General features: G+C 38.6%; 2 protein-coding genes and 1 long non-coding RNA gene across 5 annotated transcripts in view; 2 read left to right on the forward strand and 1 right to left on the reverse strand.

The window, feature by feature from the left end:
* On the forward strand, positions 1 to 23,907 carry LOC134803892 (odorant receptor 13a-like). 2 transcript variants are annotated; one of them, XM_063776715.1, is made up of 10 exons: positions 1 to 83; positions 3,346 to 3,471; positions 5,057 to 5,193; positions 6,568 to 6,707; positions 17,615 to 17,998; positions 18,826 to 18,925; positions 19,810 to 19,905; positions 21,087 to 21,185; positions 22,544 to 22,603; positions 23,823 to 23,907. In XM_063776715.1, the coding sequence occupies exons 1-10, from the start codon at positions 41 to 43 to the stop codon at positions 23,865 to 23,867; spliced, it is 1,230 nt and encodes a 409-aa protein (XP_063632785.1). In that variant the 5' UTR covers positions 1 to 40; the 3' UTR covers positions 23,868 to 23,907. The 2 variants fall into 2 exon arrangements, with proteins under 2 accessions (XP_063632785.1, XP_063632786.1); XM_063776716.1 differs by lacking the exons at positions 1 to 83; positions 3,346 to 3,471 and adding an exon at positions 3,958 to 3,982.
* The window catches only part of LOC134803827 (uncharacterized), a 137,008-nt gene that overhangs the window by 103,742 nt on the left and 8,904 nt on the right, over positions 1 to 24,362 (forward strand). The window lies entirely within an intron of this gene.
* Positions 1 to 24,362, reverse strand: part of LOC134803699 (acetyl-CoA carboxylase) — a 177,392-nt gene that overhangs the window by 53,035 nt on the left and 99,995 nt on the right. The gene's annotated exons all lie outside the window — the stretch shown is intronic.

Genomic DNA, 24,362 nt, shown 5'->3' on the forward strand with positions numbered 1-24,362 from the left:
TAAAGGACATTTCTACAAAAGAATTACATAGAGAAAGACGATGAAATCGTTTCGACGGAAAGAGTCCAGCACACTACCATTGGGTAAGGATTTTTAAAAGCAATTTTCATATTTTTAGTTCGTGTGAAAAATTGGCAATTCTTAAAGGTGCGTTTTAGACCTATGTTCCTGATTTTTTTCTATAGAGCGAAAGTCAAGAAAACAGGTTTCGAATCGACGAAGTTACTAGAGGCCTCCAGATTGCTAATAGGGCATTTCGTCGCTATACTTACTCAACCTCATATCTGCAACAATCATTTGATGGAAATGTCGCTTTTCTTTCATTCGGAATACGGGTGATTTTGTCATCAAATGAGTGTTGCAGATACAAGGTTGAGTAAGTATAGCGACGATGACTGTATTTATAATAATTTATTTTACACGATGCAACAAATAAAGCACCAGAAGAATAATAGAGAAACGTAGACAGCAGTTATTAGTGTTCCGTACAAATCTTTGTTCACTGAACACTTATGGGATCACCTCGGTCTTGCAAATCAGTTAAATGCGTTTTTTAGACACAATTTATATTTTAAAACCCGTATTAAACTATAAAGAGTAGGTAATTTGATTGTGACGTCACATGCTAGTATCATATATATATAATCGAAAAACCAGAACGGGATAAAAAACGAGGGAAGAAGCGAGATGGCGCCTTACAAATTTCTAAAAAAGTTTTTGACACGTTTCTCAAATACGACACACGTATGATAAGAAAAACCTGTTCAAATCAATTATCTACATATGGGAATAGAACTAGAGCATAAAAACTATCGCTTCCGATGCGTATTTAATTTACAATAAGGAAAATAAATTTTCATAACAATCTTCATTTTACGACATCGGCCATTTCTCGGCAACTCTCGGTTGCTTTCGTTTGGCGGTGCTACAGATTAGACCAAATAATCCGTAAGTTAAAGTAAACTAAATTATGTTTGTCATGTTGGTATACAGGTATTTCTGAGTTTTTTTACACGAAGTAAAATAAAAAGTGCTGTCAACCTCAACCTTAGTCTATAGAGCCCATACGAGTGATTTATGTCATATATGACTTATCATTCTTATCAATCAAAGTAATTACTATATTATTATTATCAATTTGTATTTTGTTGTTTTAAATTTATTTTTGAATTATATTATTCAGATTGACTTTCACGGCTTCGGCAAACATTGCCATTCGTCCGGGGAACGGGCTAAGAATGCTGAGATGGGCCAAAAATACAAAGTTGATAGTAAGTTATGTAGGTAGATTAAAGTGCATGTTCAGATATTATTGAGCGACCTGATTAAAATAAGCAAATGTACAGTCAGCAGTCAGCCAAATATCGTAATATAATTTTGTTGCCATAGAAATAAGGATGTGGTCCGATATAGTAGCGAAATATTGAGAGACAAAAGCGGCTAAATTCAGTGGTGGCTCGGACACTTAGAGAGAATGGGAGAGGATCGTGCCGTGAAGAGAGCGCAGGTAATTGGGACAACAAAATGGGAGACGCCCGAGTGGACGTCCTAGGTACCGCTGAAACGACGTAGTTGCTCAAGACCTGCTCAACCTCGGCCATGGCGACTGGCGAGAGCTATCGCATGACCGAGAGGACTAGACTACCTACTTATGTTTGTATGAAAAGGCGATTTAAGGGCGGTGGTCGTCCATATTCGTCTTAAGGCGAAAATTAATCTAATGAACGTTTTTGCAACTAGGCTTATAAGAACAAATAATAATTTTATCTTGAAACAAGTTTTAAATAAATACGTGTAGATGAAAAAATACAATCTTGCCTTTTATCAAATCACATAATTTTTTGACAAATTTGCGATATGAGTTATCCAAATAACGGCTACAAATAAGAAATCCCTATCACAGTTTTAAACCATGGCAGGGTTGAATACATAATAATGTCGGTATTTAACTAAACATACTCGTAAGACGAACTCTTTATTTCATTTACGCGAGCGGAGCTGCGGGTCCGTCTAGTCATATATATAAAATTGAAAAACCAGAACGGGATAAAAAACGAGCGAAGAAGAGAGATGGCGCCTTACAAATTTCTAAAAAAGTTTTTGACACGTATCTCGAATACAACGCACGTATGATAAGAAAAAACTGTTTAAATCTATTATCTATATATGAGAATAAAACTAGAACATAAAAACTATCGCTTTCGATGCGTATTTAATTTACAATAAGGAAAATAAATTTTCATAACAATCTTAATTTTATGACTTCGACCATTTCTCGGGAACTCTCGGTTGCTTTCGTTTGGCGGTGCTACAGATTAGACCAAATAATCCGTAAGTTAAAGTAAACTAAATTATGTTTGTCATGTTGGTATACGGGTATTTTTGAGTTTTTTTACACGAAGTAAAATAAAAAGTGCTGCCAACCTCAACCTTAGTCCATAGCCCATACGAGTGAATTATGCCATTTATGACATATCAATCAAATTAATATTATCGTATGGTTATCGTGTTAATAATTTGTATTTTATTGTTTTAAATTTCTTTATGAGTTATTATTATTCAGATTGATTTTCATGGCTCGGCAAACATTGTCATTCGTCCAGGGAAAGGGCTGCCGAGATGAGCCAAAAATACAAAGTTATAGAATGGGAGACGAGCGTACTTGGGACAACAAAATGGGAGACGCCCGATGGCGAGAGCTATCGCAAGATCGCAAGAAACATGACGTGATCTGGTATCGGAGGCCAGGTGAGTCCTTTGGATCGTTGCGTCACCTTAGCCGTAGTAATGTTAAGATCCAGAAAGGGAAATGGGGACTACCTACGTTTGTATGAAAAGGCGATTTATGGGTGGTGGTCGTCCATATTCGTGGCTTAAAGCGGAAAATAAGTAATCTAATGAACGTTTTTGCAACTAGGCTTACAACAATAAGTAATAATTTTATGTTAAAACAAGTTTTAAATAAATACCTACGTACGTTATAAGAAATTTTCGAATTAAGTTATCCAAATAACGGCTACCTACTTGACAAATAAGAAATCCTTATCACAGTTATAAACCCTGGCAGGGATACATAATAATGTCGGTATTTAACTAAACATAAGACAAACTCTTTATTTCATTTACGCGAGCGGAGCTGCGGGCCCGTCTAGTTTCTTATAAATTCCATAGTAGCAAATCGTTTTGACAGTTCAAAAAAAGAAATTGATTTGACTAATAGTCAAATACCCTATTAAAGTTTTGGCAACCGTGTTGTGATATAAAAAAGCGCTACAATTTTTCAAAAACTCTGCTGGCTGAACTTGCTGAGGCAAAAAGAATCAAGATTTTTATATCTTTTTGTAGTTCCAGCAACTGAGGATTTGGAGTTCAAGCCATTCCGTGAAACGTATAAGATCATCACTTTCACAATGATCGTCGGCATGCTGTACCCTACGCCAAACACTGAAAAGTGCAGAGTAGTTGGCATCAGTAAGTCTTTTAACTCAAAACTATGAAATCACATTCACAATGATAGTCGGCATGTTGTTCCCTACGACACAGCACACAAATACACGAAACACAGAAATGTGCAGAATAGTTGACATAAGTAAGTCTTTTAACTCAAGACTCAAGAAACTTAGTGAAATCACATTCACAATGATATAGTCGGCATGTTGTTCCCTACGACACAGCACACAAATACACGAAACACAGAAATGTGCAGAATAGTTGACATAAGTAAGTCTTTTAACTCAAGACTCAAGAAACTTAGTGAAATCACATTCACAATGATAGTCGGCATGTTGTACAGTCACCTGCAATAATATATTACTCTTAGAAGGGTGCAAAAATATCTGACACGATCTTATTTGTGGAGCCATAAGAGCCTGTCACATAATTTTGCGGCCTTTCAAGAATAATATATTAGTGCAGGTGACTGTACCCGCGACACAACACACAAATACACGAAACACTGAAAAGTGCAGAGTAGTTGGCATCAGTAAGTCTTTCAACTCAAGACACTCTGTGAAATCGCTTTCAGAAAGTGATAAACCAGCCTTAATTTTGTAATTACTACTTTTTTAGGGTTCCGTACCTAAAGAGTAAAAACGTACCTAAAGAGTAAAAGAGTACGGCCTGACGTTTCGAGCAGTGGTGGATTCGCCCTAAGGCCCAGTAGGCCCGGGCCTAGGACGCCAAGACATAAGGGGGCGGCAGCAAGGCGGCAGTTTACATGATGGGTGCTGAGAAACGGGCAGCTAGCAGTTACTAAAAGGCCTGGGGCCTGGGGCCTAGGGCACAGGGCGGACACGCCATACATCAAAAATCATTCGCGTTTATATGTCGGCACGTCTGTAGACGCATCATTGTGTATGTGTGGGTAAGTCGCTTTACTGAGAGGACGCCAGAAGTCCGCCAGTTTCATGTCGCGGTCAGTCGCGGGGCGAGGTAATGCGAGTCGAGGCGGGGCGGTGCGTGGCCGTTCTGTATGATAATACTATTACTTATTCTGTGCCTAGGGCGGCCAAGACTACAAATCCGCCACTAGTTTCGAACGTGGCGTTACGTTCGTGGTCACAGGCAGACTTTGCTTTCAAAGTGACAACGCTAGCGTACAAGTGAATCAAGATCACAGTTCGCAAAACATCGCATGTTGATATAATTCCTCGCCAGTCTGCCTGCGACCACGAAAGTAACGTCACGTCGTTCGAAACGTCAGACCATAAATAAACGTTATAAACGCGAACGCGAAAATAAACGCGATAAAGTACCGTGTTAGTTTTAAAATTATATGAGTGAAAATCGAACTTTCATGAGTTATATTTTAAACTGTTTAAACGACAACGGTTTCACTCACTTGAATTTTGAGTCGCTATTGGCGACATGTTGCTATTGGCGTCAGCGCGCGCACAACGAGCGACGAGGCCGGCGCGCTCAGTGCACGAAGTGCAGCCGCCGCGAGCCTGAGGAAGGACCCCCGACGAACCCGAAACATGTCTCAAATAGCGACTAAAAATTCAATTCAGTGAAACCGTTGTCGTCTAAACAGTTTGAAAATCGTGCTATTTTGCAGTAACGATACTAATATCGACTTTGCCTGTGTGCATCGCGGCCCTGCTGGACATGTGGAACAGCTGGCTCAGAGGGGACATTATCAACATCATCAGGCACACCACGGTTATTGGGCCGTTTCTTGGAGCAGTCTTTAAGGTACTGAATAAAGGATCCACCACGCCGGTGTTTACAAAACCGGCCAAGTGCGAGTCGGACTCGCAAACGAAGGGTTCCGTACCATTATCTATAAAAACGGTCACCCATCCAAGTACTGACCCCGCCCGACGTTGCTTAACTTCGGTCAAAAATCACGTTTGTTGTACGGGAGCCCCACTTAAATCTTTTTTTTATTCTGTTTTTAGTATTTGTTGTTATAGCGGCAACAGAAATACATCATCTGTGAAAATTTCAGATCTATCACAGATCACGAGATACAGCCTGGTGACAGACGGACGGACGGACGGACGGACGGACGGACGGACGGACAGCGGAGTCTTAGTAATAGGGTCCCGTTTTTACCCTTTGGATACGGAACCCTAAAAACGGTTGCGGTACAGAATCGCAGTGGCGGGAGGTTTCGTACGAACAGCAACACTCCTAACTGTACATGGGTGGACCTTATTACAAAAGGCATAATGTCCACCGATGTACAGTTAACAGTGTGGGCGATGGTACAAAAACAAAAAAGGCTTCGATCGTAACGGTTAGGTATAAGAAGAAAATAGTTTTTGATCGCAACCGGTTTCGTACAAGTCCCAAAAAGTTTTTCGATCTCCGAACGAAGCTCCGGTTGCGTACGCGGAAGAAGGGGCCGAAGGTGGACCCGGTTGTAAATGTGATTTATGTTTGTTTTTAGGGTTCCGTACCAAAAAGGTACAAAAGGAACCCTTATGGTGCGACTCTGTCCGTCTGTCCGTCCGTCTGTCACATCGCTAAATTTTTTTTCTACTCCAGCACGTCTTCAATTCAGTGACTGCGAGTGATATCTAAATCAACTTTATAAGAAGCGCTTCTCGTGGCGCGAGCCGGCGCTTATCTATGGGATCATAATAGCAGTGTCATTATGAACATTCATACAAAGACAAACCAAATTAATTTACTCTTTTATTTCCAGTGCTGATTTAGACGGCGCGCGAACTCGCATGCGATTTTAGTTACATTGCGGACTGTTGGTTACGTCCAATTCAACCGACCGATCAAAACCCTCAATGTACAGTCAACTGTAAAAATATGGGTGCACAAATCATCTCAAAAATATCTCCCATAGCTCTGAAGCGAATTAAGAACTATGGGACATATTTTTGAATAAGTTGGCTAAACCCATATTTTTACAGTTGACTATTACCTAATGAAACTCGCATGCGAGTTCTCGCATCGTCTAAATGAGCCCTTACCCTTATTATGTATAGTCAGCCAAGGAAGTGGTTTACCACTTTTCGACTCTATCGTCTGATTGATAGTCGAAAAGTGGTAAACCACTTTCTTGGCTGACCGTACCTGTTGCACAAAATACACTGTATTTGTTCACAGATGATGCTGTTTTTCTACAGTAGAAAAGAAGCGTGGAGCATTATAAAAAAAATGGACGCCGACCACGCTCGCTACAACACCCTCTCCGAACAACACAAGGAAATCGCGCGTCGGCACATACAGGACACGCAATACTACAGGTATGGTCGAAAGTATTCATTTATGTTATGACCCATTTCGTACCTTGTCACTGTGACAATCAATATGAAAGTCGCTAGAACCCTCATACCTTCGAGCAACACCGGCTTCCGACACGTCGGAAGGGAGGGGCCCAAGCGATATCTTACCGTACAAATCTTTCTGCCATTTTTTGCGGGGGAAAGATGCACACAGTCGCACTTCTCACACACTTACATACAAAATCCAATCTGTAATGACGACACAAATACATAGAAAATGACACTCGTCAAAGACAAATCTTGCAAACCTCGTTCTCTTTTTAGGCCAAGAAAGGTACGCTCGGCTAGTATGGCGGAATGGAAATAATTAGTAATAGCTGAAATTTTCGGTGTATGGGACAGATAATAAATCTAGTGATTACGTCGACACAGAATCCAAATAAATATATTACATTTAGGTATTTAAAAAAAAATGTAAAAATATAAAAAATCACAGAAAGTTTGTAAAAAATATTAATAACATTTTTTAAATTTATACTCATAGAGAAATATTTGCTTTATGACATTAAGCATGAATCACACAAAAAATAATTCTGTATCCTACATTTAAAGTAAGTAACCTACGGTTATTATTAAATTCAGTATATTTCCGTCCTCAAAAATGGTAATAGGCTATTTTTTCTCTCATTATTTCCAAATTACAATAAGTACAAGCGTTGCAATTTAATCGTACACTAAATAATACCGTATGGGAGGTTTTATGGGGTTGTGCATTAATTGCCTGGTTAAAAATGGTAATAGATCAATATCATATGGGATTTTTATTATGAGTTCTCCTTCATCGAATACTGTAAAAATCGGCTTGAAATATGATTCGTAACACAAAAAACCATCAAAAACGTCATCGTTGCTTTAAAGTTGCCGCTCACGAGCCAGCGAGCTAACGCGATTGGTCGTTGCATGGAGCGGGGCGACGGAACGATGAAACTTCCATCGCCCCGAGCGCGAATATTTAAAAAAGTATTTAGTATATTTACTATTTACTCGGTCAAAACATATGTACCAGTGAACGTAAAAAATATGGGAGACTGGATTCGAACGAATTATCAGCTTTAATCTGGGCAAGAGTGCTGTAAATAAGAAAGTAAATTTTACGTAATTGCAGGCTTTCCGTCTTTGCGTGCGCGTTAAATTTAATACAATAATAGGCCAATTATATAGGGCTATTATACTGACACACACCCAATTTGATAGCAGAAAAAGACGCGAAATTAAAATTTTCTTAGGGAAATCAAATCTTCGCGCCTATAAGTTTAAACTTTAGGTTTCAATAGCGGTCATTTAAGTACCACCCCTCACCACTAAAATGTAATTATCAAAAACGACAGTTGCTAATGTTCCCCAAAGTAAGCATTTCTAGTTAATGCTGCAATACAGTGGTACCGGGCACCTTGCGACGCAAGGCCGAGCAGGAATCGCAAACCTTAAAATATTTGCACTAATTAATTGAGTTAGGATTTTGTTAGTACTCTTTAATTGAATAGCAAAAAATATAAGTTATGCATTAGAAATACCGTTTTTATTCGATTTTTAATTAAGTAAATATTGTTAAACTTATTTTTACCGTGTGGTGTCGGTTAAAATTTCACTAGTAACATCATTTGGCGACTAGGGCAATAAAAGTCGACACCACAACCAACAAATTAACAAACAACAATAACCAACAAATTAACAAACAACAAAAATTTGCAGTAATATTCCAAAACTCGACTGAACGCAATCGCACCGAACCGTGTCGCTCCCCTGACGCGACTCAGTGTCATAAAACGTAAGGCCGTGGTATTAACGACAGCGGATAGCTGAGCGGCGAGCGGTGACTGCAGGCGGCAATAAGGTGTTCAGTTAATGTTTTTATAATTTGAAATGACTTCGTTTCCATGTAGAAATAACCAAACAGACTTTAGAAGCATTTAATATTTTATTTGTGGCCGTATAAATTATGTTTTATTGGTAAATTAACTACAATTATTCATATTTGTGGATAAAACAATATACATACTATAATTAATACTAAATTAACATTAAATAAATACATTATTTATGACATAAAATACATTGCGCGTATTTAACTACTTAGCACTGTTTAATTACGATACTTGCAAGCAAGTAGTAAAGTATATGGCTCCATCCTATCCTGTACCACGATATACAAGCGATAACATTTTTGCGACAGTTTTGTATAGATAATGGATTTGTCGCTAGAAAATTACGATATCGAGATAAAAGTCAGGTCTCTGAGCGCTATTGAAACCTAACGCTATACATGTTTTAAATTTGCCGCGCTTTTTCTAGTCAAGCTGAATGTGTTTCACTATAGAATAGTAATCGAATTGGTTCAGATTTAACGTTTAATGCATATAAATAACATAATTAGTAAATAACATAATTTTGGACTAAGTACATTATACATACCTACATGACATCAGGCTATGGTTTGGCGCACCGTGACCCTGAACGGCGCGGTAATGTGTTACGGCTGTTAAGTGAAGTCCAGACGGGATGATCAAATCGACCGATTTGATCAGAAATGAAATTGGGGTCAATCTCCAAATTAAGCAACAATTAAACAACTGTACCGATATTTGGAACCTCAGAATAATATACCCGGCCGGATACCGGATAGTAACTTTGCTTGATTTCAGAGTAAACAAATTGGATTTAAGAAACAGTCACGGTCATATTGTACATTACTCGTTTATTATTTCAAAACAATTTAAACATCCACTCACTTGCACGCGTAGGTACCTACTCATTTCGAACATAGAAATGAGTCCGCGCCAATGTTCACCACGAAACAGGTTAAAACCTGCACAATGCGCACCTAAAAACCGAAATGTAGGTATTGTTAAATTTAGTTTGTAGTTAATTAGTTTTTTGGTGTAAGTGTATGAACCAAGGTCTGAAATAAATGATTTTTTATTTTTTTTATTGTTCCGCCGGCCGAAGATTCGGCGGTCGGATACCGAATATTTGGCCGACGGTCGGGCCGAATATCCGGTATCCGACCAAACAACTATCCATTGCATTTCTAATTGAGAGTGGCAACACTATCGTAGGTCGTATTGCCCTTTTCTAGCATATACGTCCCTCGCTCCTACACTCCCACCACACAGGCAGGTTGCTTTGTCAGTTATACAAGGCAAATTTTCAAGTCATTGGCATGCTACACCATCTGGAAGGTCGTGAAGCTAAACTGCTGGTGAGTTTTTGAATTTGTACCTCAGTTTAGCTGACTATATTGAAATAGTTATTTATTTTACAAGGGGGCAAAGTTGTTGTTTAACCGCTCGTGCTAATATTGATACTTGAGCAAGTAAAACATTCGAAACATGGAATCTTGAGCGTTGCGAGGGTTTCAAAGCACGAGGGTTAAACAAAATTTGCCCCAAGTGAAACACAAAATGTTTCACCACACCAACCCGAAGCAAATATTAAATGTAAAAATATCATACAAAATCAAATACAAATGAATTTTATTAAATATTTATGATTTAAAAGTCAATTCTACCAGCAAACATAAGAAAACAACTCAAAATTTGCATTTGATTCCTTTGCCTCACTTGTGAATAAAATGAAACTTTGCTCTCAGTCTTTGAAGTGCAAAGTAAGCCTTTCCGAGCTGGTGTGAAATAAATAATTAAAATTTTCACGCCACTGTTCGGAAATGTGGCAATAGATGGTCTAAAACCAAGCTGGAAAGTAGGCAATAGCTGTAGCACTTGAACCACCCCTACTACACTCGCGTGCAAAAGTATTGCATCACTTTGCATTTTTTCGTCCGCACCCAATATCTTTGTAATTCTATACCCGATTCTGAAAATTTTGGTATCAACTGAAAGCTTATAATGTAACGCATTAGAAAAATGGTAAATTCAATGAAATTTCGAATCTGAAGACTAAAAAAATCATAAAACTGAAAGTAGTCGCATAATGCTCCAAAAATAAATCCGGAAACTTGAGAATAAAAGTCATTTTTTTAATACAATATCGTTTATTATTATTAAATTAATACTTGGTATTGCCACCTACAGGCCTCCTTTCACAAACCAAGTGGTTTTTCATAGACGTAATTAATTTTCTAATGTGATCATGAGGAATAGCGTCCCACTCCTCCAGCAAGGCTCCCTTCAACTCCTCAACATTGACCAGGGCAGGATTCCGCTTTCGAACCCTCCTTTTTAGGTAGTCCCACACGTGTTCAATGGGGTTAAGGTCCGGGCTCATCGCTGGCCAGTCCATTGTGTCGATGCCCACTTCGAGAAGGTAGGCTGCGGTGGCCCTAGCGGTATGACACGGGACATTATCCTGCATTAGGATGAACCCCTCATCAAAAATACCGGCATAAGGAACAACATGTTCCTCCAGGATATCAGTGATGTACTTGGCAGCGGTCAATCCACTGTCACGGCCCCCGCCAGGCACGAAAACCAGTTCTGTCCGCCCGTCGTAGGAAATGCCGCCCCAGAACATTACGGATCCACCGCCATAGGCGACCCTTTCGGAGAAGAAACATTGAGCGAACTGTTCTTCTGGCCTTCTGTAGACTCTTCCTTTTCGGTCACATCCATTCAAACACATTCTGCACTCTTTCAAGAAGAGAACTGGGGTTCATTGCTCAATGGTCCAGTCCTTGTGATTTTCAGTAAACTCTCTTTAGGCTGTACGGTGTCGCGCCAGCAATCTGGGCACCGCTGCGGGCCTCCTGGGTGTCAAGTTCGCTTTCTTAAGTCTTCTTCTTATTGTCTACTCACTGGCAGCCACTCCTCGTACCTCACGCAGACGCTGCTGGATGGCAATGCTGGTCTGGTGTCGATCTCGGAGAGATGTTGTGACAAAGAAGCGGTCGTCCCTCTCTGATGTACACTCTCTGCGGCCGCTTCTTGGTCTTGAAGTAAAGGATCCAGTCCCCTGGAACCTCTGGTAAACTCTGCAAACTGCAGATTGGCTTAAATTCAGCTCGGCAGCTACTGAACGTTGGCTACGCCCCGCTTGCAGGGGCTGGATGATTTGGCGGACTTCAGCTTCAGTGGTTTCCATTTTTCCAGGTCTTTTTCACGGGAAAATACGCGGAGATATGTAACGATCGACTTCTGATAAGTGACTGATAACAACCCCTTCTCTACCCCCGTTTTATAAGGGTCAAGGGTAACGCAACTCGTGCGCGTGATAACGTGAAACCGCTCACAAATCGGGAAAATGCCGATAATTTGAAAAATACTGGGCCGATTTCCATGTTTTTTTACTTTTCGTAAAGCTAAAACTTCAAGGAACATGATTACATTAAAATAATTTAGAGAAATTAACCAGTTTACAAATATATTGGATGCGGACGAAAAAATGCAAAGTGATGCAATACTTTTGCACGCGAGTGTACAATGTTTCATTATTATCATCATCTGTCATTGGTGACAGTTCGCTACAGCAATGAGTATAATTTAAAACATAAAAATCAATAAAAGGTCTTTTTTGGCGCAACTTTTTCCTTCAAAAATAAATTTAGGTTATTTATAGGACCAATTTCTTGTTTAAAAAAAACGAAATGTCAAACTATTCATTCATTCAGTCAGTTCATTCGATTCACGCTTAAGGCGTTTTTTACTTTTGTAGCTGTTTGTGATTTTTTTAGCAAAAACGCTTCTAAGTTTAGAGTCCGATTGAAGCAAACAACATAAAAACGCCTCTTAAATGTGATAAAAAAGAAAAAGGCGGGATCGGAAAATTCTCACTGAATTGGATAGTACTATAAAATATAAGAAACACGTATCTACGCTCGCTATAAAAATGAGTTCTTCTAGTGAAGAAAATGATATTCTTACGCTGACGCCTACCGAAATTCAAGAGACAGCACAGGCAGTGGCTAGTAATTTGCTACCAGAGAAATCGCGGGCTAGTACTTATAGTTATCCAAATGTTTCCTTATTTCCTCGCAGTAGTCGTGAAAAGCACTATGTAATGCCTCGGCCGGAAACGCTAAAGATGGAGTCGTATTATTCGAGGGCCTCCACCAACGTGTCGGCCCTCAAACTCACTCGTCCATCTTTTAGCGGTTTTCCGTCCTCTCCTACAATGTACTATAGTTGTCCGTTAAATTATCTAGCAAATAAAAACGATCCGGAATAGTGATGTGAAAGTGCAAGAGGATATTAGAAAGAGAGATGCCTAAGAGTAGCATACCATAATGAATACATGTGTCTTAGCTGTATATTGTATTGTTATAAATAATGTTAAAAATGCTTTATGTTGTTAATGTGTTCCAAATTGTGCTGCTTTGGCATTAGCTGTAAGGTGCAATTTGTTATTTGAATTAATAAATAAATACAATAAATGTTAATTTTACAAAATGTACCTATCAAATTGTATACTTTACTAAATATCTCTCTCCTCACAGGTGTTACAATAAAGGGTGTACGTACTACATTATTAATTAAACACTCATAATATAATTATATTACATACACATAATAAGTATATCATAGGATATGTATAATCACATTGGTTTGGCGTCTTCCCACCACCAGGCGATAACAAACATGTTTCAATATTATTCTTAGGTTCCGAATATCGGTACAGCTGTTTAATGACAGCATTTACACAAAAATAAAACGCTAATTAAATAACTTATCATATTCGGAACTACAGATGCAACGGATAGTTGTTTGGCCGCATACAGGATACGGGAGGTACGGCCTGACCATAGGCCGAATATTCAGTATTCAGCCGCCGAATATTCGGCCGGCGGAAATATTCAGGTTTTTCAGGTGCGCATTGTGGAAGTTTTGGCCTGTTTCGTAATGAACTTTCGCGCGGTATATAGGTCTATCACTAGGTACGAAATTAGTGCGCGAGCTAGTGAATGGAACGTTTAAATTGTTTTAAAATAATAATCGAGTACGATTATATTCCGATATCAAGCATAGTTATTTAGTACCCTTATTTTAGTATCCGGTATCCGTCCGGATATTAAAATAAGGGCGAGATAGGATACCGGATAGTAACCGAATATCCGGTGCATCTCTATTCGGAATCTAAATTTTTAATCCTGCATGGTGCAAATATGTATAATATTGAGACAATGACTTGAAAATTTGTCTTGTATAACTGACAAAGCAACCTGCCTGTGTGGTAGGATTGTGGGGTAGAGAGGGAGGTATATGCTAGAAAAAGACAATACGACCTAGGGGCTGTCCATACATGACGTCATCTATTTTTGACGATTTTTGTCGCCCCCCCCCCCCCCCCATAAAATCATCAAAAAATCATGCATCGAATGACACCGTTTCCACCTGCGTCATGCTACCATCATCCGATGTCCAGACCCCCCCCCCCCCCCAAATTTGAAATGACTTAAATTTATGAATAGCCCCCTACGACAGTGTTGCCACTCTCAATATTATTTATTCTTATGTTCCGAATATGGTAAGTTATTTAATTAGCGTTTTATTTTTGTGTAAAACGCTGTCATTTTAAAGCCGTACTTTTCGCCTTATTGCAAAGGAGTAAGGTGCAAAAGTGTAAACATATATTTCACGTCGACTCTTATTATACTATGTTATACTTATTATGGAACTTACTATGTTATACTTATTATGGAACGTAAACTATGAATTGAAAGAGCACGAAATAGTCAATATAATACGTTTGTTGAAAAAAAAAAAAAGTCTACAGACGCTTAGGCGCGAAGGGTTATTGTCTCATAGAAAATTTGAATTTCGCGCCTTTTTCTACTGACAAAGTTGTTGGATAGACGTTAATATCAAATTAAAGAGTGGGCCTACACACTTCGCTGTGACAGAATGTGAAAGTGTCACCAAAACTGTCAAATGACTACGATAATAAGTATTCCTTTTATAATGCCACTCCACACTATGCCATTCTGAAATTAAATAAGAACGATAGATAGTCATGCGCAATTTTTATTTTTGTAGTGGGTCATAATTGACGTATATAATTACGAATATAATTTGAACATCAACCAATAATATTGGATATGATATCAGTTATTTTTAATCAGCTATCATTCACGCGCGCGTTCATTTTGCTCAGACTTGGCCGCACAAATATTTGGTGCGAGCGAGACGCCCGCGCACGTTCGAATTGGCCTGTCACTTGTAGCAACTTGTAGGTAAGTACATACTTACCTACATACTATCCACGCGTCCTTGGCACGAACTCCCGCCACCGCCCGCATTGAAACTGTCCCCGCGCGCCGCAAGGAAATGTAATCCTTAGCATTAGCGCAAAGAGTTCAAATTTGGTAGTTTCATTTAGCGAATTTGATAAAATGCACATATTTATTACATTGACCATATTTTTGTGTGATTATGTATTGAATATCACTTTGAACGTTATCAGAACAAAGTCTGCAAGAAATTATATCTATAACCATTTTTTCTAGCATGTTTAAGGCGTAAATATATATACAAGTGTTACAAATCATATTGATGTCGGATTCTCGGATAAATAGCTTAATGAGGTAGTTTTATGGTAATTCAATCAAAGACCTAATTATTACTTTTTTTTTTATATCAAGTTACGACGTATATCCGTGAGGCCCCGCCATTTATTGAATTAGTTATTTTCCGTGTTAATATTTTGACTGATTCCATTGTCGACTCATTATAAATATTATTTTCGTCACGTTTACGAACTAAAAATACTATTACTATTTTTAACAAACAAGAACGGCTCTTTTTTTTAACTATTTTTTTTTACCTACTTCCGGACAGAAAGTTTTTTGGATTCGAAAATAAAGTATCTTAAAATGATCTAAAGAACAGGAATAAAAAAAAAATTGCCTATTACTAATTAATGTTTAACGTAAGCGTATCTTTACTGGAGTATTTTGTGTACGGACGAGTCACAAGTGTCACAACACGCACACTAACACATTTTCGACGAAGAATTTTATTGTATTCTGAGAGATGAGAAGTCGGACTTGTTGCTCGACCGATCCGCAATTTGTACTGGGCGAGCAAAATCGATAAATCCAACAATTACATGAGACTAAAATATAATAATTGTGTTTAAATGTAATTAAACGTATGATATGTAAAAAAAATATTACATGAAAAAAACCTTCTTTTTGTAAATTTGATGTCTCCGACCTCTTTTTACAACAAAAAACCGAGCAATTAGGCATTTTTTCTGCTGCTGTGTTCACGCGCGCGTCTGGATTCGGTCTAGTGTAAAATCCGAGCGCAACTAGTTTTATTACCCGCGCTAGATCAGTTGATCTTGTACCTAGGCAGAGGGGAAATAGTGCGAATGCCGCCTCCCTTCCGTGTTGCTCGAAGCCTCATACTATTGTCACTGTGACAAGGTACAAAATCGTCGCTATACTTACTCAACCTCGTATCTGCAACACTCATTTGACCCGTATTCCGAATGAAAGAAAAGCGACATTTCCATCAAATGATTGTTGCAGATATGAGGTTGAGTAAGTATAGCGACGAAATGGGTCATAAATTAAAACTCTCGACTGTACCAACAGCTTCCTAATGGCTCACCTACAGCACTCATCATCATCATATCAGCCCTTTATCGCCCACTGCTGAGCATAGGCCTCTCTTCTATGACATCGGTTACACGCTAATTCTGGCGTCAGTTCAGTCCATCAGTCCATTCGAGTTTTGACTGATGCCAGAATGATGGAAAATGGACACGGTTACACGATCAGTCCAGACTGACAACAGACTGATAAAATTACGACACAGTCGCCGTTTGGACACAGAACGCAACACAGTCATTTAGTCTTGTCTAATAATATGGTGACTGACGCGAGAATGACACGAACAGGTTACACGATCAGTCTCCTATCAGTTTTCTGTCATTCAAAATGGACTGACGAATATTATCTAAAAATTTAAATTTTCATCAGTCCAGACCATCAGTCCATCAGTCCGCGTGTTACACGATAATTCTCCCGTCAGTCTGACCAGACTGATGGACTGAACTGACGCCAGAATTAGCGTGTAACCGATGTCTATACTCTGTATCTTTAGGTATTTAAATAAAAGTAAACAAAATCTACCCTCAAATGGCTCTTTAAGCCAGGTGAGCCTGTGCTATATAAGCATATTATGTAACTACGTCGAAAATTTAAAGCGCCATATGTAAAACGTACGATACTCGTGCGAATATGTAGGTAATTCGCAACTCGTTTTAAAAATAACTAATGGTTGTTTTTCGCTGAATATAACCAAAGAGAATTTGACATAGAGACGGATTGTCAAAGTTAATTATGTAGCCACAGTAAATTTACTGCCATTTTTCGACAGAAGATTAAAACTTTTAGAGCGCCATTTGACTTTGATCCTTATTATTTCACTGATACGTATGTGTTAAATTTGTTAAATATCGAAAAGTAACTCCATTTACTCGAGACTAGGCCAAAGGTATGGCGCCATCGCTCGAAAAGATAGCAGCAAAGAGAATAGATAGTAGGTATAGAGGGCTATTGTCATAGTTATTTTAGTAGTTACAGTAAATTTACTGCCATCTATCGACACACGATTAAAACTAAAGATGAAAATGTAAAAAAAAATATATATAAATGGATAAATGATTTTTATTTTTAGTTTTTATTTTTTTTTAGAAGGCCATATGACTTTGACCCACGTTCTTTCACTGATATGGTCGGTGTCGGTGTCGTCAGCGCCATCTAGCCGAGCATAGGCCAAAGGTGTGGCGCCATTTATTCGAGAATGACTTTTTCTTGATTTCCGAGGCACCATTTTCCTTAGACTTTATTTATGTTATACGGAGTTACATATATCTTTGATAGCAGTAAATTAACTGTGGCTGCATAATTTACCATGACAATAACTCTCTATACACTCTATTTTCTATATAACTAATGTTTGTTTCAGCGAAAAATGCTGGTCAATAACAGTAGCGACCTGCGTCCTGACCTTCCCACTGACCGCGGTCATCCTCACCTTCTACAACTACGCTTTCAAGGAGGACCCGGTCAAATACATGGTCCACGACATCGACAAACCCTTCTCACCTAAAGAAGACAGATTCTCATCACCATACTTCGAAATTATGTTCTTCTACATGGTCTATTGTTCGTTCTTTTACATAATAAGTTTCACGGGATTCGACGCGTTTTTTGGTATAACTATTAACCATGCTTGTATGAAGATGGAGCTGGCTTGTAGGACTATGGAGGATGCTATGTCGGAGTGCGAGAGAGATAGAAGGCATAGGAGGATGCTGGGTGTTATAGCGGAGCAGAATGATTTGTTCAGGTGAGACAACTTTATGTTTAACACTTTCAATGCCGGTAGCCCCGTTTCCAGTACAAAATGAACAGTTAGGTTAAAAAAAAATTAAATCCCCTACGCTATATGGTTAAACAAACCATTTTTTGACAAAAATGCCTTACATCCTTTTGGAAAAGAGCTGATACTCTTCAAACTGCTGGATCGATTTCTGTCATAAATAGCTAAGAACCACCGCAAGGAAACTCGCTTTCACGTGCGAAAAACCGCATCGAAATCGGTCCATCCGTTGGAGAGCTACGATGCCACAGACATTACACTAAGACGCAAACAAATACATAAGGTAAACGTACTAGTGCTCGACATGCTAATGCCCAACAGATGACACCTTTCTATCACCTCTATTGACAATGACTTAAGTTTCAAGATGACATGTACTGGGACCGCGTCGAGCACCAGTACGTTTACCTTAGTTCATTTTACTAATACGCAAAATGAGTCAGTTTTAAACAAAGACACCATTTTTTAGGGTTCCGTACCCAAAGGGTGAAAACGCGGACGCGATTACAAGATTCCGCTGTCCGTCTGTCTCTCTGTCACCAGGCTGTAACTCATGAACCGTGATAGCTAGGCAGTTGAAATTTTCACAGATGTATTTCCGTTGCCGCTATAACAACTAATACTAAAAACAAAATAAAATAAATATTTCAGTGGGGCTCCCATACAACAAACGTGATTTTTTTGCCGTCTTTTGCGTAATGGTACGGAACCCTTCGTGCGCGAGTCCGACTCGCACTTGGCCGGTTTTCTTTCTTTATTACCTTCAATTTTGTAAATAACAACACGGTTTACAGAATGGTTGGACTTATACAAGAAACGTTTGCCATATGGCTCGGATTAATCGTCATAGCGACTATGCTTCAGATATGCAACTGCATGTATCAGATCATTGAGGTGAGTTAACTCTTAACATTTGATGTGGGATTTATACACGGTGGCACAGAATAAATAATAGTAATAGGTACAGAAGATTCACTAACAAAACGCGTCTGTTACGATTAGGACAGATATGGCCGCTAGGTGGCGACAGCGCCACGCGCGGCTCATGGCTAGCCACCAAAATTGGTGTGGGACGGATGTACTTGTTGCAAAGCGACGAAATCGCGGAGTGAGCCACGCCTGACGGTGGCTAAAAATAACTGCATTCCCGTTGCCAGGGAGGTTTGGGGATTATACTGTGAGCAACTTTTACTATGAGACCAACCCCGAAATCGCGAAAAAAATATTTAACCTCCCGTAGAAAATGGACCAGCCAAAATGTATGAAACATCCAATTTTATTTTTCGTGGTTCGGGGTTGGTCCCATAGTAAAAGTTGCTCAGTATAATCCCAAAACCTCCCTGGCAACGGGAATGAAGTTACTTTATAGCCAACCTGTATATTTGTATTTCCAGCGTATGGCCTTAGCATAAGTTAAGGGCTTCAGAATTATGTTCATTACATTATGACTTTCAATAATTATGTCAAACAAAGAGATCCGTTTCGTTGTCGTAGCGCAAACGATTCTTGGCCACAGGGCGGACACGCTATACATCAAAAATCATTTGCGTTTATATGTGTGCGCGGCTCGTCTGTACACGCGTCATTGTGTATGTGTAGGTAAGTCGCTTTACTGAGAGGACGCCAGAAGTCCGCCAGATTCACGTCGCGGCCAGTCGCGGGGCGAGGTAATGCGAGTCGGGGCGGGGCGGTGCGTGGCCGTTCTGTATGATAATACTATTACTTATTCTGTGTCTTGGCTAAGCCCCCGGTAACTAGTAATCATGAATTTGTTACAGGGCTACGGTATTGATCCTAGATACCTAATATTCATTCTAGGCACCATTGCTCACATATACCTACCTTGCCGTTACGCCGCCAAATTGCAGGGAAGTGTAAGTGGTTTTTTAAATATTTGCTATACCTCGTGTTTAGGGTTCCGTACCCAAAGGGTAAAAAGGGGCCCTTATTACAAAGACTCCACTGTCCATCTGTCTGTCACCAGGCTGTATCTCATGAACCGTGATAGCTAGACAGTTAAAATTTTCACAGATGATGTATTTCTGTTGCCGCTATAACATCAAATACTAAAAAGTACGAAACCCTCGGTGGGGGAGTCCGACTCGCACTTGTCGGGGTTTTTTAGCGTTAAAAAAGTCTTGCCGTGTGCTTTTACTGAAAAACACTTTTGGAAAATAGCTAAAGATAAAGATAAAGATAAAGATTTTTTATTTGCAAGAATACTTATTCTAGAATACAAGGTGATGTTTTGTTATGTGGCATGTACAGTATTCAGTCGCACACAACGACATGCAAATTTTCCAAAAAAAAAAAAAAAAAATTATATATTTACTAATTACTACTAAATATTGTAACCGATTGAAATTCAAATATTAAATGTCATAGTAATTAATTAGTTAATAATAAAAATAGTTTATATTAAATCCTTTCATGCAAATTATATTCTAAATATTCCTTCACGCTATAGAAACAGTGCTCTAACAAAAAACTAGTTAATTTTTTCTTATATTCCATAGCGTTTAGTAGCTTTATACTGTTGGGCAAGTGGTTGTAAAGAACTATGCACATATTGTACGCATTCTTCTTATATATATCTAAGTTGCATCGAGGTTGGTGTAGAAGATTCTGATATTGAGTTCTCTGGCTTGAGAAGAATTCAGATCTCATTTTAAACAAATCGGGACGGTTTTTTACAAGTAAACATGCTTTTTTAATATACATACATGCTAAAGGTAATATTTTTAATTTCTGAAATAGTGGTCGGCAGCTATCAGTTACCCAGGCTCTCAATATTGCACGGACACATTTTTTCTGCAATATAAATGCTCTTTCGACATCTACCGAATTTCCCCATAGTAATAGCCCATAGCAAATATGTAATAATTATATAGCATACATATGACAATCAGAGTTACCGCAATATATATGGAGCTATATGTACAGCGCCATCTCGTTTACCTGTCAAATTCGAAGCACGAAATTGTCTTACATTTTACACATCTTACTCAATTAATGTATCTTTGATACGCCCCATATAAATTAGTGCTTTCTTTAGGCACTAGATGTCGCCACTCATCTATACTGCTGCGGGTGGGAGCGAGTGAACGACGAGCGAGCGCGCAAGATGATCGTCTTCATGATAGCACGCGCACAGGTATTTGTGACTATCCATCAGAGAAGGCTCCTTATGCATCATGTGCGATTTATCAGAATTTCTGTTGGAATTTTAGATGGAAAGGACCTTTTGTACTTGAAGCATAAAGTCCCTTTTGTGATGGAAAGCCACATTTGACACTCATTAACTAAATAACAGTAAACAAAATCTACCCTCAAATGGCTCCTTAAGCCATTACATGATCAAATAATGTTTTAACCTACATTTGATCATATAATTTGATCAGGTCGTTCAGTGACTGATCCAGGCGGTTTTGTATGCGGTTGGTTAACCAATAAATGTTATAACTACCCGAAAATGTACAAATCGTTTTTGAAGTGAAAACTTCTTTAGCGGCGCTGGGCACTTTTTGAGGTGGGGAAAAAATGATAAACTCGAGACAGCGTAACGCGTAACGCGATCACGTGACCGTAACGTTTAGATGGCCACTCATTTAAATGGCATTTAAATCAATAAAGAAAAACTCAATGATATTACATGAAAAAGGTTCTAATCTTGTACGGGTCGAAATACGAGGATCTCACAGTTACATTCTAACTTTATATCACTCAAATATAATTCAATAAAGCTACATCTTGATGAAATCGCTAATAAAAGTGAACTCTAGTACTGGTGAATAAAACTCAAAATATCATGACCAAATATATTTAGATGCGAAATCTGCAAGGTAACTTTACAATTTCTATTCGAATTTTAAACAAACTCACTGACCAGCAATTTCGGAACTAAAGTTTTTCAATAGAAAGGAGGATGGGTCAATTATACATAGTGCTGCAGACATTTTGGACTAGTCATTAAGTTTTCACTTCTGTCGGCACACCCGGAGTACAACCCGTTGTTTTTTTTACTTTTTTTTAATACCTACTTAAAAATACAGATTACAGGTAAAATCAATGGCACGCGTCCGTGTCAGCAACTCTCATACAATTTTTCGTTAACCCGCTCACCCGCTCCGTGCAACCGTGCCAGCTAGCGGACGCCCTAAAAACTACACTTTCTCACAGAATAAGTAATAGTACTACCGTACAGAAAGGAAACCCCCTACAAAGCCGAAGTTCGACAGCGTTTCATGGTCGAATCATGAGGTCCCTTTCTAATATGGCACTATCCCTTTCGGCTACTTATGGTTGTCAAAATTCAAGCCATTATCTGTGGTCGTGCACGCAAAGGGACGTCAAGTTGTGTCAACCCTAATAATTGCTCGGAGCAATGCTCAGCCGAACGGAGCCGAGTTTGCCCGAAGTCAGGAGTTTCGCACCCCTGACTTTGTGTTTGGTTAGTTTTGAATACCTCGCCCGCTCAGCTTCTTTTGTTGTTTACAAACTTTATTTTTTTAGATCCCGATGAAGATCACAGCTTTCAACATGTTCGACTTCGATATGGAGCTGTTTGTCTCCGTAAGTACCCTGAATCAGTTTTTTCTTGTCACTAGTTGCCATGGTTACGGTCTCCTGGGTCACTCTTAAAATACTATTTATTTAAATGAACCAAACTTGAATTTTTTGGCCTTTCCATAATGGGACATCTACTAAGCACGTTTGTAGAACATGGTACAGCAGCTCTTCTAACAAACTATGCTACTATTGTCTCCTGGCTGATGGGACAGAATAACAACAAGAAATAGTTGATCGAACCAAGTAGTCTACATGAACATGTATACGGAAGAGCAAAGATATGTAAGGCAGGGACCGAATACCGTTTTTTCATACAAATTAACCGGTATTCAATTTCGGTATCACGGTTGTTTATGTATATTTTTGCACTTAATTTAGCTAATGTGATCAATAATTATTATAATTAAATCATTATGCTTACCTAAATACAATGATATAATATAAATAAATATTATAGGACAATTTTACACAGATCAATCTAGTCCCACGGTAAGCTCAATAAGGCATGTGTTGTGGGTACTAGACGACGATATATCAAAGAAATATTGTGAATGCTTTGAGATATTTAGATTTTTAGCTATACCGGTAACGGTCCCTGATGTACAGTCACCTGCAATAACATGTTACACAACGGAGGCCGCAAAAATATCTGACACCATCTTATTTGTAGAGCCATAAGAGCGTGTCACATATTTTTGCGGCCCTCGAAGAGTAACATATTATTGCAGGTGACTGTACCGTGTATTCGGGTAATCTCGGTAATTGGGTAATCCCGAAAATCATTTAAAATGCACTCATGTTTCGATGTAATAAGAATCCCTTTTCCGAATTTTCCACCACTTTTTTATTGTTTTTTCCAATCGGAATTACTCGAATTCAGCTTAATGTACGATTACGATTTTTTTAATGAGTAGAGTTAAAAAAAAAATCTATGGTAATGGTAACCTATGTTGCTAGAGTTAGATCAAGAAAAGTTTGCAGCGATTTTGATAGCTCACGCAGTGCAAGTGTTATTCATAATTTCATAGAAGTTTGACGTTTAAAATAACACTTTCACTGCGTGGGCTACCAAATCGCTGCAGACTTTTCTTGGTCTAACTCTAACTGGCGCAGACGCGTGCGACGGATTTCATCTAACAATGGCATCCGCGTACCAGCTAGCGGACGCCCTCAAGATGAGTTCGATATTTTTTTTGTAATTTTGTTTAATATTTTGTTCCAGATATTACAAACGTCATATTCGATGTTCACACTGCTTAAATCTTAAGACATCTCATACAAAAATGTGTTGTATTACTTAAGTAATAGAGGTTATAAGTTATAACTTCACTGGCAAATTCTGATCTTTTTTCTTGTTAAGCTTGGAGGTTAAATGTAATGAACAAGAACAGTAGTTTGAAGTAAATTATAAGGTACGATACATTTTAGCGTAAAAGTAATTAATTGACGTGTCTTTTCATTAGTAACAGACTGTAACTGTCACAGGACGGTGCAATATAATGCCTTTATCAAGAAATTATATAAAAAAAAAGCCAGAAAAATGTTTTTTCTGCGTTTTTTGTTAACACCTAAGGGTTTAAAAGATTGTATGGATACGAGTAGAAGTATAAAGATAATCAAAGAGAATTTTAAATAGAGACTGTCATGGTAAATTATGTAGCTACAGTACATTTACTGCCATCTTTCGACAGAAGATTAAAACTGTTAGAACGCCATTTGACTTTAATCATTATTCTTTCACTGATATGTGTTGCCTATGTCC

This window comes from Cydia splendana, chromosome 27, assembly GCF_910591565.1.
Source record: "Cydia splendana chromosome 27, ilCydSple1.2, whole genome shotgun sequence".
Lineage (NCBI taxonomy): Eukaryota > Metazoa > Arthropoda > Insecta > Lepidoptera > Tortricidae > Cydia > Cydia splendana.

Coding starts and splice junctions, on each gene's coding strand:
- LOC134803892 (XM_063776715.1), top strand. CDS start 41: ATGAAATCGTTTCGACGGAAAGAGTCCAGCACACTACCATTGG. Junction 3,472..5,056: donor GTGCAGAGTAGTTGGCATCA/GTAAGTCTTTTA, acceptor GCTATTTTGCAG/TAACGATACTAATATCGACT. Junction 17,999..18,825: donor GAGCAGAATGATTTGTTCAG/GTGAGACAACTT, acceptor CACGGTTTACAG/AATGGTTGGACTTATACAAG.